This window comes from Epargyreus clarus, unplaced genomic scaffold, assembly GCF_041222505.1.
Source record: "Epargyreus clarus isolate Ecla_fem2 unplaced genomic scaffold, WU_Ecla_fem_2.2 ptg000025l, whole genome shotgun sequence".
In the NCBI taxonomy this organism is placed as follows: domain Eukaryota; kingdom Metazoa; phylum Arthropoda; class Insecta; order Lepidoptera; family Hesperiidae; genus Epargyreus; species Epargyreus clarus.
The window spans coordinates 1,765,730-1,779,961 of NW_027332232.1; the positions used below are offsets into that span (position 1 = coordinate 1,765,730).

The 14,232-nt window shown below is 37.5% G+C and overlaps 2 protein-coding genes across 2 annotated transcripts in view; one reads left to right on the forward strand and one right to left on the reverse strand.

Moving 5' to 3' along the window:
- The window catches only part of Tnks (tankyrase), an 82,912-nt gene extending 76,089 nt beyond the window's left edge, over window positions 1-6,823 (reverse strand). The window contains exons 1-3 of the mRNA XM_073087124.1: window positions 6,509-6,823; window positions 2,521-2,745; window positions 1,375-1,470 (exon numbers count right to left, since the gene is read on the reverse strand). Coding sequence (XP_072943225.1) covers window positions 1,375-1,470; window positions 2,521-2,745; window positions 6,509-6,695 — 508 coding nt within the window. The 5' untranslated portion in view covers window positions 6,696-6,823. The remainder of the gene's footprint in view (window positions 1-1,374; window positions 1,471-2,520; window positions 2,746-6,508) is intronic.
- A 1,412-nt stretch (window positions 6,824-8,235) lies between these two features.
- Slik (Sterile20-like kinase) overlaps window positions 8,236-14,232 on the forward strand; it is a 64,991-nt gene continuing 58,994 nt past the window's right edge. Inside the window, exon 1 of the mRNA XM_073087122.1 lies at window positions 8,236-8,444. The gene's annotated coding sequence lies outside the window, so the exon portion shown is untranslated. The remainder of the gene's footprint in view (window positions 8,445-14,232) is intronic.

The window sequence follows — 14,232 nt, forward strand, 5'->3', positions numbered from 1 at the left end:
CCTATTACTAAGCCTCCGCTGTCTGTATGTCTGTCTGTCTGGCTGTCTGTTCGCTTGTTACACGGCTCTATCTCTAAACCGTAATAGATTGAAATTCGAATTTTTTTTACAAATGATTGATTGATTGCTATAACAACAAATAACTTAAAAGAAAAAAGTATGTATTGAACAGATATACAGGGTGAATCTCCATAAAGTGCACATATTGAAACAGGTAAAATTAAACCGCATTTTGTCGACAAAAAAAATATAAAAAAAATAAAAAAAAATTTTTTTTGGGTTTTACGACCTTTTGAATTTTTTTTTGGGAATTGTGCACCTGAAGTAAATAAATCGCTATAACTTTTAAACTAAGAGGGTTATCAGGTTCAAACAAAAATAACAATGATTGCCAATGATAGGCCGTACTGATCCATGAAAAAAAAAACAAAAAAAATCATCTTCCCAGGAAAAAAAATGTCAGATTAGTGCAAAAAAGCACTTTTTTTAGGTAAAATTTTCAGTAATCATCAATTTCCTCAAAATAATCTAGGCATTTTATTTTTTTATTATTGTTTAATGCAATTCTACGTCGTATTAGCTTTCAAACACTAAAAAAACCACGCCTCTAACTCAAGTATAAAGTTTGCTAGGAACGTTTCAAAAAAGATACTCATGACGCGACGCACGTGCGCCCTAATAAAACTGGTATAGTCCGACCCATAATTAGATGTCCAAAATATAAACAAAGAAAACTATCAAAAATATGTTTCAATGGTAAATTCATGGTAGTTTCTTATTTTTGACGATATTAAAGTGATAAAACTGTAATAAAATTAATCTTTAATAATTAAAAAAAAAACACTAGTTTGTATGAAAAATGTTATTTATTACCAACACCCTTAAAAACTGCCTTTGTTTAAGCGCTCGTAGGAAACTTTATACTTAAGTTAGAGGCATGCTTTTTTTAGTGTTTGAAAGCTAATACGACGTAGAATTACATTAAATAATAAAAATAAAATAAAAAGCCTAGATTATTTTGAGGAAATTCACGATAACTGAAATTTAACCAAAAAAAAGTGCTTTTTTCACACTAATCTGACTATTTTTTTCTGGGAAGATAAGCTTTTTTGTTTTGTTTTTTTCATGGATCAGTACGGCCTATAATTGGCATTCATTGTAATTTTTGTTTGAACATGATAACTCTTTTAGTTCAAAAGTTATAGCGATTTATTTACTTTAGGTGCACAATTCCAAAAAAAAACTTCAAAAGGTCGTAAAACCCAAAAAAAAATTTTTTTATTATTTTTTTTATTTTTTTTGTCGACAAAATGCGGTTTAATTTTACCTGTTTCAATATGTGCACTTTATGGAGATTCACCCTGTATATCATACCTGTAAGTACAGGTCTCGTGGCTGCATCCGCTAGGTCTAGGGGTGTTTTACCCTCCGTATTCCTAACATTAGGATCGGCACCATGTTGGAGTAATGCTGAAAAAGAAATTATTATTGTCATCAAAAACATATACAAAAATGTTGTAACTGAAGACTTCAACTCAATGACATTCACTTGGATTTAGGTTATAATCCACCATGCTGGCCAAGTGGGTAGTAGACCCATGCTTTCATGATTTTTTGAAGTGATAACTTCTTATGGGAGGGTAAACCATTACGTTACGTAATAGGTTACGACACCATTTTTCCTGGCTTCCTTTCTCTCGCACATACGGCAGCGGCAGGCTCCTTCTCTCTCGCTCTACCCCACTGCCCTAGCCATATTTTGGACAAACACTTCTCTCTCCTCTCCTCGCCTGACTCATTGTTTAGTGTACGATAGACATACCGTTAACATTACGGCACCAGTCTGCCTGGCTTCCCTTTCTCTCGCGCATACGGCAACGGCAGGCTCCTTCTCTCTCACTCTACCCCCACAGCCCTAGCCGTATTTCGGACAAACCCTTCTCTCTCCTCTCCTCGCCTGACCCATTGTTTAGTGTACGATAGACATACCGATAACATTATGGCACCAGTCTGCCTGGCTTCCCTTTCTCTCACGCATACGGCAGCGGCAGGCTCCTTCTCTCTCACTCTACCCCACAGCCCCAGCCGTATTTCGGACAAACACTTCTCTCTCCTCTCCTCGCCTGACTCATTGTTTAGTGTACGATAGACATACCGATAACATTATGGCACCAGTCTGCCTGGCTTCCCTTTCTCTCACGCATACGGCAGCGGCAGGCTCCTTCTCTCTCACTCTACCCCACAGCCCCAGCCGTATTTCGGACAAACCCTTCTCTCTCCTCACCTCGCCTGACTCATTGTTTAGTGTACGATAGACATACCGTTAACATTACGGCACCAGTCTGCCTGGCTTCCTTTCTCTCGCACATACGGCAGCGGCAGGCTCCTTCTCTCTCACTCTACCCCACAGCCCTAGCCGCATTTCGGACAAACACGTCTCTCCTCTCCTCGCCTGACTCATTGTTTAGTGTGCGATAGACATATATCATGTATATATTACAAAATTATACATTTCCTTACCAATACAAACATCAACCTTCCCCTTTGCAGCGGCCTCGTGCAGCGGCGTGTACCCCCAGTTATCAGCCGCGGAGGGCGGAGCACCCGCCGCCAGTAGCGCTCGGACCACGTCAGCGTGGCCGAATGAACACGCGTTGTGGAGAGGCTGCAACCCGCCCTCGTCGCGGGCTTGGAGCGCCGCCCCACCGGCTATTAAGGCTTCTACTACCTCACGACGACCATAGCCTAGAAAAAAGTAAAACTTCGACTTTGAGTCTTCGACTTCGACTTTGAGTCTGAGATTTACATACTTTTCCGCTTCAGCTGGATTATTGTAGGGACCCTCACCCTGTGGTTTTTTTTTATAATATAGGGACAGCAGATAAGCATGCAGTCCACCTGATGGTAAGTGGCTACTGCCGCACATGGACATGTGTAATCAACCCTAGATAGGATTAGATATTCCTACCTGTGGTCGGCTACGGATACGCCGCTACCGCTTAGGACTAAGCTGGAACGCCGCAGAAAAGTGTTTCCCTTAAAAGAGATGGGTAGTTAGGAAGAGTTAGAGATGAGAAAGAACTATCTAAATAAGAGTGTATAACAACAGTGTTGAGCGCAGCTGTGTTCTGGTTTGAACGGTGTGGTAAGGGAGACATACTTTTCTGAAGCGTTCCAGCTTAGTCCTTAGGGGTAGTGGTGAATCTGTAGCCGACCTCAGGTAGAAAACTAATTGTCTGGGGTTGATTACAGCAATAACCACTTACCATCAGGTGGACTGCATGCTCATATAATATAAAATGAATCATACAGTCTACGATTTTTGAAGTTACACTTTTTTTGCAGATTTGGAAAATTTATGAGTATCATTTTTTTATGTAATAGGCCAAAAAAATATTAAATTCGAAAATGCATACACAAGAACACATGCTTTTTAGGGTTTTATACCTAAACTAGCTGACCCGGCAAACGTTGTGTTGCCATATAAATAAAAAAATGTTAAGTGTGAACAACCCCTAACATTTAGGGGGACGAAAAATAGATGTTGGCCGATTCTCATAGATACCGGATAAGCACAAAAAATTTCATCAAAATCGGTCAAGCCGTTTCGGAGGAGTATGGCAACGAAAACTGTGACACGAGAATTTTATATATTAGATGGTAAAGAGGGACCCCTATTACTAAGCTTCCCCTGACCATCTGTCTATCACACTATATCTCTTAAACCGTTATCACAGTATAAGTATCTATACAGTATTCTATCTTCATACAAACGCAGGGAATGCAAGTTATACCTACGCGCCTCGATTTCGGTATGCTACTCTCGGTATGCTCGTATACTCGGTATGCGAACAGGCGCGAATGTGCCGCAGTGATGAGCGGTCGGTGTTACGGTTTTTAGGCAGTGTTTTTTTTTTTTATTTAAACAATTATATAGTGTCTGTACAAGTAAATACCATCATGATTTGTTTCTTTTTTAAGATATTGATGTTTCGATTTTTTACCGAGCAAAATTCCTGCATTCAAAAATAAATAAATGGGTAGGACGAAAGAAAATGACATAGAAATGATAATGTAGCAAAAGCTATTCTCGTTAAACATGAACAAATTATAAATACACTATTCATACCTAGTAATTTGCAACTTATTTATTATAAGTTAAGTATTTATTATAACTTATTAATTTACTTATTATTTTCCACTAAAACAAAATGTCAGTCAACCTCTTGCCTATTAAGGAGCGGCTATGTAAAGACTAAAATATAACATTTACAATTAAAAAACTAGAAGAAAGTCAGACATAATTAAACACTGTAGGCGCGCAGCCTTAAGGCGAACTCTCGCCCAGCATCCCTGTAGGTATATAATTCAAGGACTGGGCCAAGTTACAATGCTGTACCTTGTACTGTGCAGTAATTGAGACACTATAAAAATAAATACTTATAATTATAGTTCAAAAAACTAAAAAACACCCTTTTATGATAAAATCAACTGAAAAGTAGAAAATAATTTTCAATCTAAGAATCAATTAAGGAACAGTAAATAGTATATTTGTGGAAAAAGCGTGGGGTGCTCCATTTATCAGGTTCGAAAAGTGCTAATTCTTCACAATTTTGAATTAAACTGAACGTTCAAAGTGGATAGAAATCGGGTTCAAAGATTCCGTTACTGTTATGTACATACATATAACCCAAGCTAATAAAAGCGTGTTAAAAATAAAGCTTGAAAATAAATAGGGGTTATCAATTATACAAGAAACTGATATCTATTTGCATTTTTCCCTTCATCTATTCAACCCTAATAGCTAGACAGATCTATTTTTTAATGCATTTATTTCTATGGCCAGTGGCGGATTTACCAGCAGGCTGAGTAGGCTTCAGCCTAGGGCGGCAGATTTTTAGGGGCGGCAAATTTGGGGACCGAATGTTCTTTTTGCTAATTACGAAGTTAGTTCGTTTATGCTTTAAACGTGTCATGAACTGGCGTGACGAACCAAACGAAACAAGTTCTGAACCAACGTGGCGAGCAAAAAAAAAACAGGAGCGCAAGCTACCTAATCCGATACTCTCTACTCCCTGGACCAGTATATACGCCTCACCTCTAGTCAAACATGACAATTGTAGAAGCAGGGGCGGCAAAAACTGTCCAGCCTAGACCTTAATTTTTTTTAAATCCGCCACTGTCTATGGCTGTTATGATAACAAATACTACAAAAATAAAAAATAAATGAAAATTTGGTGTATTATTTCTCAATTGGTCTGTTATTTTTGAAGTTACACTTTTTTGAGACATTTGGGAAATTGATGAAAGTAAATCCTTACAACAACTAAATACGAAACTATAACATTGGTTGGTAAATGTTGCGAGTACTTGTTTTGTAATAATTGCACTTGTGTTGTATGAACACATCCATTTCGAAGCTTGAAATGCAATCCTTACTAAGCTATATTAAAATTACAGAGCTGATTTGAACTTGAAATATTTACAAAAATATACAATATGCTCACGTGATTGTTGGAGCCAAAAATTTCTATCTGTGCAATCAATTCAATCCAAAAAAACAATGTGAGCCGTCACGGGACGCCTGGCAGATGTGAAACATCGACATTATTTTGTAAAAGTAATATGCAGAAAAGAACATATTGTGATAGGAACTAAATATGTCATAATCATAAAATAAAATATTACGATTTTTGCGCATGGCGACGCGTCGCCACGGCATGCGTCGCCACGCCAGAAATCGGTTTTACGTGCAGCTATAGATGTTTCACATCAAAAAGCCATAACAAAGTAAGTCTTGTTTAGTCAATATAGTAGACTTTGGCATATGTATCTTTCTTGTCCAAAACTAAGAAGTCAATAATGATAGTTGATATGAGAATTGAATAGGTTTTTGATGCATTTTTACTACACATTTTTAGCGTCACCGTATGTATGTATCTGGGTATGTAAAATTTTGAACAATTACCAAAAACCAATATACCAAATACACAAATGATTTTTTCCTATTCCCCTCATCAGGATCATCAGGATTTATGATTGTTAGGATTTTCTTTGTGTGATTATAACATGGTTTATATTATTTTTTTTACTTTTTTAAATATAATTATTTTGGTTTTAGGAGTGGGTGTTTATGTACTGTTCTTTTTGCGTCAATGGAACTCTTTGAGAATCCCAGTATAGGACAAGTACAGAAAAAGTTCATCATATGTTCCTTTAATAACACATAATAGAATTCATATGTCAATATTGCAATATAACAACTGTCAGATAAATATACATTGCTGACATACAACATAACAACAACAGTTTCGCAATACGACAAAAACGTTCGTAACAACTGCTCTAGTTACCTGAAAAGCCGAAAACGCGGGCAACTCGCGACAAAGGCCCAATTCGTAAGCGCTACCGTGACCAATTATGCAATTATAAGAATCCTTTCACTCGATTTTGTATTATCATTTTGGGAAATAATTAAGGATTTGGCTAACGAATTTGTGATTAATACCTGCGGCGAAGTGCAGAGGAGTCGATTTACGGCCCGCTGTGTCCCTAGCGTTCACTGTTTGAGGTGTAATCAACTTTTTAACTCGTACAGAATCACCAGTTTTGCAAGCCTCGAAGAGTTCTCGTAAGGGGTCCGATGCTGGCAGCGGTTCCAAGGCGGAACCGAGCATAGAACGACGACTCGACATTTTCGTTTATTACAAACAATCACATTTAACTATCATCACACAGCCATTATCAATCGAACAAAATATTGCACGAAAACACGTACGTACAAGCACAGCTGCTTTCAGATTTTTTTTGACATACTAATTATTGCCAGTTGCGGTTTTCAATTTTGCAAAGTTTTTATCACAATAACTAAAATTGGTGGCTAATTTCATAATTACTGTTTTGGAGCACTGTAATTTTGAGATTTTGTCGGGATAATGAAATTTATTAGTATATATCACATATTGTTTTAATTATATGTACTACTACAAAAATTCTTATAATTATTACACTGAAGACGAATTGATAAAAGAAACTTCATAATATATATATCACATTGTTTTTTTTTAATTTGTATTGATTATTGTAATGTTAATTAAAAATATTCACTAAATTACAGTGCTCATTGTTGCCTATATTTTTAACACAAGGCATTACTATACTATTAAATACTACTCGTATTAAATACCATACGATAATAAAAAAATGCAAATATAAATATTTTACAATAATCTTGCAATCTTAATGCACCTGCACTGCAGTAACTCGCATTGTTTGGACGTCACGAGTAACTCGCACGTGCGGGTTGAACAGAAACTCGCATCCGAGTTACTTCAACATTTTTTTTCACTCGCCTGCTCTTCCACCAGCTACTCGCACATGACAGTAGCTCGACCGTCACTCGCATCGTTTGGGTGCGTTCTGCAGTAGCTCGCCAGCGCGAGCGAGACTGTTGTGAGCGGAACCCGTGTGGTTTTTACAGATATTTTATAATTCTTGTCATAATATTGTTGTCATGGCGCGTATCACTGTTTGTTTTTTTTATTAAAACACGCTTACACGACATCGCGGCAACGCGCAAGACTGGACAGCAACTACTAGGTTTCGTGTATACAGCAAAGACGAGCCAAGCAACTGGGGTACAAGCCAAGTAGCTGTCTACTGGTTAGGCATCAGCTCACCCAGTGTAAACTAGCTTCAAGTCAGAATTGAGTTTTTCAAATCATGTGTGTATATATTATTATTTAAAAGTACCTAAACTTGTAGTACTTGTAACTCAAAATAGAATAATAATATAAATAAACAAATTACCCCATAAAAAAGGGAGACTTAGATTCCTATGATGAATAAAATACTGTTTTTAGTTAAGACACTAAAGATTGCGTGAGAATGTGTAAAATGTAATTTATATGTTTTCATACCTAATTCTAGATCCAAATTATTTTTACTGAATTATGAGGTAATTAATTACCACAAATATGGCAATTTTTAATCATAGACAAAATATTAACTATTTTCTTTTACATTTAGTCTAAGATATCATATTCTTAGGAACTTAATTCAACTAATATAATTACAATTGTAAAACATTTTTGATTTTGTACTTGCACAGTGTCTCGTTAAATTGTTGATAAGCATGATTCATAAACTTTCAATTTCTATATTACAACCGCAACATGATAAATTTTGCAATAACTTAACGCGTTAATTCTATATTGTCTTGTCTCTGGTCGTTAGTTGACGAAATCAAAATGGCGTCTTTCACGGAATAGTGCATTTATCCGCCGCACACTATATGGATTACAATAATAATTGTGAATTTGACTATTATTTTATAATCAGTGTAAAAAAACGTTTGTGAACTGTTTATTTGTGATACAGTGATAACATAATTGCGAACGACACTGGAGTGATACTACCGTTTGATGCAAACTGTGGGATCTTTGGTAAGTCCTTTCACCTAATGGAATATTTGTTATAAAATCGTGGTTTTGGGTTGTATTTCGTCATTACCACGATGTATGCTTGATAACTAGGTAGTGTATGCGGTTGTGTTGTGTACTACCGTGCGGGTACTGCGTTCTTTAGATCAGTAGGTGAAGTCGACTGGTTTTTTTTTGTGGACGCTGTGTAGGTGAGACCGGGTTAAAATTTTCGTTTCCTCATTCCGATCCATCCGCTGTTATCACATGCATCTAACTGCGTGTTAAATATTAAATTGCGATCAGTTAATTTAATTAGGGGACCTAGAAATTTCTCTCGGGATGCTCGTAAGTTTTCACTTTTGCAACTCTTCTGATACTGTGTTTTGACTACTAATGCTATTGGATGTATTCCAAACGTGATTTAGGTGTTTCTCTACTTTTTTGTTGGTTTATTACGTTTTAGACTGAAACACGCGACTTTGCCCACGTTTTTGTACTAGGAAAATGATATTTACATAATAGATTAAATCACTACATAAAAGATTCAACTTTCAGTATGTTTTACTATAAAATCAACTATCTGACACCCGAATAGTATGATATATGAGTGATCTAATGACTGCACTTATTAATGTTTATAATTATTACTATTGATACATTGTAATGCAAACATTTTAATTAATAATAAATATTTCAAACTTCTTTACTTTGAGTCATCTTTTTGCACAAACAATTCAAATTCTTTTGATTCTGTCCGGTCTTAAGAATCGATACATATTATTTAATCATTGATAATTTCTGTTTAATAAACTGTAATAAGACAAACCTAAAAAATGAAGGTTTTATTTAACAGAAAAACTAAGTGACATTAGAAATAGTAAACCATGTGTACATACTTATTAAACCATCTAACATCCATTATTAATAATCAATCTATCTTTGCCTATGAAAGATTAACATTTGACAACTACTTTGTACTAGAAAATGTCACAGTATCTTTGGTAGGTAAAATTTGCATAGATTGTATATAAATAATGGGTGTAAGTGTCACAAATAAAAAAAAAACTATACTTATAACGTCAAGCGAATTTACTGTGTGACGGTATTTTAGATTTTTATTAGTAATATTTGTTTTAGTATGAACTCAGTCAAAAACCTTGGACTGAATTACCCTCATACACTTTGATATCAACTGTTATCGTTTACATATTTCTGTTTACTGCTGGGCATGGGTTCCCTCTTAGAGTAGATTATTAGTTGCTCTAATGGTACAGGAAAATATCAAAAAACTTATGAGCCTAGAAGTTTTTGAAAAATTAATTTTCAATTGTGTGTGAAGTCTACTTAAAAAAAGTGAAAGCCTAGTGGTTGAAATGCGGCCTCTCAATCGACGGGTCCAAGGTTCGAATCCCAGGCAAACACCTCTGATATTTTCAGTACTATTATTTACTATAGGGAACCTGGTTACCTGAGAAGTCTTAAAAAATAGATTTCAAAGGTATATGAAGTCTACCAATACACACTAGGCCAGCATGGTGGATTATGGCCTAATCCTTCTCATTGTAAGAGGAGATCTATGGCCAGCAGGGGCACAGTGATGGCTTGGTGATGATGGCCTACCAATGTGCACTTGACCTACACAGTGGACCTGTGACGTTATGCCTAAATACCACTTTTCCCAAATGGAGACACATGTTGAGTAGTGAATAGTTGCGGGTTGCTAACCTTTCACCTTATCAGTATTATTTACCAATGTGTAATAGTTGACCTGGCTTCTTTCTGTGCAGGAAGGTTCTATTATTGCCAATCTATGCACTTTTTCCCAATACAATCTAGTTTCATGTATATTGTTTCAGAAATTTCATGATTATTCTTCATAGAAATGATATCTTAATGTCCTCATTTGATTACAACATAACTATATATGTAACTAGCTGAGCCGGCAAATGTTGTGCTGCCATATAAATAAAAAAATGTTAAGGGTGAACAACCCTCATCACTTAGGGGTATGAAAAATAGATAGTAGCCGGTTCTCAGACCTACTGAATATGCATATAAAATTTGGTGGCAATCGGTAAAGCTGTTTCGGAAGAGTACAGTAAATAACACTGTCACATGAGAATTTTATATATAAGATATGGTATGCTGTATACTAGTATGGACTCATGACTTTACTTGTGTTGTGGTTAATATCATCTGTGATCATTTTCTAATACAGCTCATGTTCTAAAGAAATTTGGTAAAAGGTGTCCACAGATGGCAGTTACTACTTAACCAATACATGAAATTCTCGTTTGCTTTTTATATGATATAGAAGTAGCAAATAGCATGTAGTCAACCTGAGCAGCAAACGGCTACTACCCATGAGTGTCTCTGAAGAGTCCTAGGTCAGATTAGATTCCTATCTAAGATTGGCCACTGATGCATTGCTACTTTTTAGGATTAAATTAGAATGCCTCAGTAAGGTTTTGAAGCTGGTTTGAAGTTTGGTTGGCTGGTTGTCTTTGAAGCTCAACGTGGTTTGACTCCGGCAACACCATCGCCACACCAATTTCTGACTAATAACAGCAGTGTTAGGCACTGCTGTGTTCTGGCTTGAAGAGTGTGGTGAGGGAGATATACTTTGCCGAGGTGTTCCAGCTTAGACTTTGTTTGTGGCCAACCTCAGTCGGGAATCTAAACCTATCTGGTGTTGATTACAGATGTCCATGCAGCAGCGGCCAGTTACCATCAGATGAACTGCATGATCGTCTGCTACTCCCATATTAATAAAAAAAAAATTGTCTCTACCACACTGTTACCTTACTCTTTCAATGTTATAACAAAATATATTCATTATATAAGGAGTACTTAATATTCATGACACATTTTGCCATCAATCTCTAATGATTAATGTAATTGAATAATTGTAAAGTATAATTATTTGATAATGAGAATAAAATTGAATTCTGAATACTCGGACAAAAAGATACAATTACTAATAATATTTAATGATGCATTGTTTTTCTTGATAGCTCGAAAAAACATTTAAAAGGTTAATCTTAAGGTTCTTAAGGTTATAACAGAAATAGGTGGGGCGGTGATGCCGCCGGAGTCGGACCTCTGCGAGTTCTACCATCTTCGAATTAGTTCTATCTCTAATTCCTTATTATCTGCCTCAGTCTTTTTTGTACGAGCTCCTTCCATTTGTGACGGTTGGTGCCACATTGCAAGGCGTTGACCTTGGCATCCAGTTGCTCAGATATCTGGCATTCAGTTGCTCGGATATCTGGCATCCAGTTGCTCGGATATCTGGCATCTAGTTGCTCGGATATCTGATCCAACCACCTCTTAGGCCATCGCCCCCTAGGTCTCTTGCCTCCATATCATGCCTTCTCATCATGCGTCCAGTCTCACCAGTTTGTTAGCGAGATTTCTTGCTATGTGTCCAAAGTATATTAAGATACACTGGAGGAGGAGAGAGCTATCTCTAATTAAGACATTTCAAATAGCTGAACACACAATGAACTAAGGTATATTCAATGTGACGGCAAGGTATGACTAGCTAAGCCAATTATCCGTGTCAAGTGCACCAATTAAACAATTTATCATTAATTAACAGTTCAGTGACATACCACTGTAATGTGCTACTCGTAAAACAGTGTGATAACCTTAAATGTGTCGCTGACTATGTTGGTATGTTTTATGTTTGTTTTAGTCGAATATAACTTTTTTTTCATAATATAGGAGTAGTAGACGGGCATGCAGTCCACCTGATGGTAAGTGGCTACTGCCGCCTTTGGACGTCTGTAACTCCAGATAGGATCCGATATTTCTACCTGAGGTCGGCCACAGGTGCGCCGCTACCACTGAGGACTAAACTGGAACGCCTCGGAAAAGTATGTCTCCTTTAGCGTACACTTCAAGCCAGAAGACAGCAGCGCTCAACACTGCTGTTATAACAGAAATATGTGTGGCGATGGTGCCGCCGGAGTCGAACCACAAAGTGTTCTACCATGTTCAAATACAGATATCCGCATCATGAATTTGGATTTCTGTCCTGGGTCTGGGTGTTTGTGTATTCGTCCTTGTGTGTGTCCATTGCAACCACTACACAGGTGATCCTAGTGTGGCTGTGTGTAGAAAGCGTTTATTTACTTATTCTGAACTCAACTGACTGTATATTTGCACGCCTCAAAGGGAAAATAAAAGGATATTATACTTTGTCTTAACTCCGATTGTACCTTATTTAGCACATAAAGACTATGATTAACTCTTAGCCTAAACCGTTCTAATTCTGAAGAAACTCATTCCCAATATCCCTTAACTATATGTTATCTACTTTAGTCAGATATTAGCACAGCTATCCATTAGACGACAATGTTTGCAGAGGCTGTGTTCACATATATGACATCATTGTAATGTTGATTTTGTGGATGAAACGTTTGTACTACATACTAGTTTGTACCGGTGACTTTTGCGTGGTGTTTACGTAATGAAGGTGGTAGACCCTTTGTGGTTCGACTCCGGTGGTAGCACCGCCACACCTATTTCTGTTATAACAGCAGTATTAAGCGCTGCTGTGTACTGATTTGAAGGGTGTGGTAAGGGAGACGTACTTTTCCGAGGCATTCCAGCTTAGTCCTCAGGGGCAACGCATCTGTGCGACGTCGAGTAGGACTTCTCCCATCTGGGGTTCGTTATAGATTTTTCATACATAATAATATAGTAGTAGACGAGCATGCAATCCACTTGATGGTACGTGCCTACTACCGCCCATGGATATCTGCAATCAACCCCAGATAAGATCATAGTTCTACCCGAGGTTGACCATAGATGCGCCGCTACCCCTGAGGACTAAGCTGGAGTACCGCGAAAAAGTATGTTTTCCTTACCACACCTTTCATACCACGTGACAACAGCGTTTAACACTGCTGTTATTACGTAGAAATAGATGTGACGGTGGTGCAGCCAGAGTCGAACCACTGAGAGTTTTACCACCTTTAAATACATGAAAGGCAGCAGTCTTACTGTCAAATGAACTGCCTAATTCTCAAGTGTTTGTGAAGTTAACTACTTAGCACTTGGCTAGTGCGGTGTACTATGGCCTTAACCCCGCAATCTGAGAGACCAGTGCCCAGTAGTGGGACAGTAATGGATTGAAGATGACCTGCCGTTTGCGTTGTACAATGTCTCAGGCAAATGTAAAATATAATCTTTGTCATTGCAACACAAATACTTACAAGTGTATGTCACAACTGAAACTCAAGTCATTGATAACAAATATACGAGTAATATATACAAGCATAGCTAGGCAACGCTTTGCTAAGGCGCAGTCTGATAATTAAAAGTAAATAAGTTGTGAGCGTTTGTAGTGTAGTGGTTTGGCGGCTTCGATCGGGAGGTCCGCGGTTCGAATCCGAGATCGGCGGAAGAAAGTTTTCTAACGGCGTTTTCTGTTTTATTGACAAAGGAAAACATCGTGAAACCTGTATAGGATAAGGGTTTTTGAAACAACGGTTTCAAAGTGCGAAGACTATATACGCACTTGGCTAGCGCGGTAGACTATGGGCTTATTCTTCTAATTCTAAGAGGAGACCTGAGCCCAGCAGTTGGACAGTAATAGGTTGACAAAAACAACAACACAATGAAAGGTGGTAGAAACTGTATGGTTCGACCGAAGCACAGGTGGAAACCTCTGTAGTTCGACTCTGGCGGCACCACCGCCACACCTATTTCTACCTAATAACAGCAGTGTTAAGCCCCACTGTGTTCTGGATCGAAGCGTGTGGAAGGAGAAACATACTTTTCCGAGGCATTCCAGCTTAGT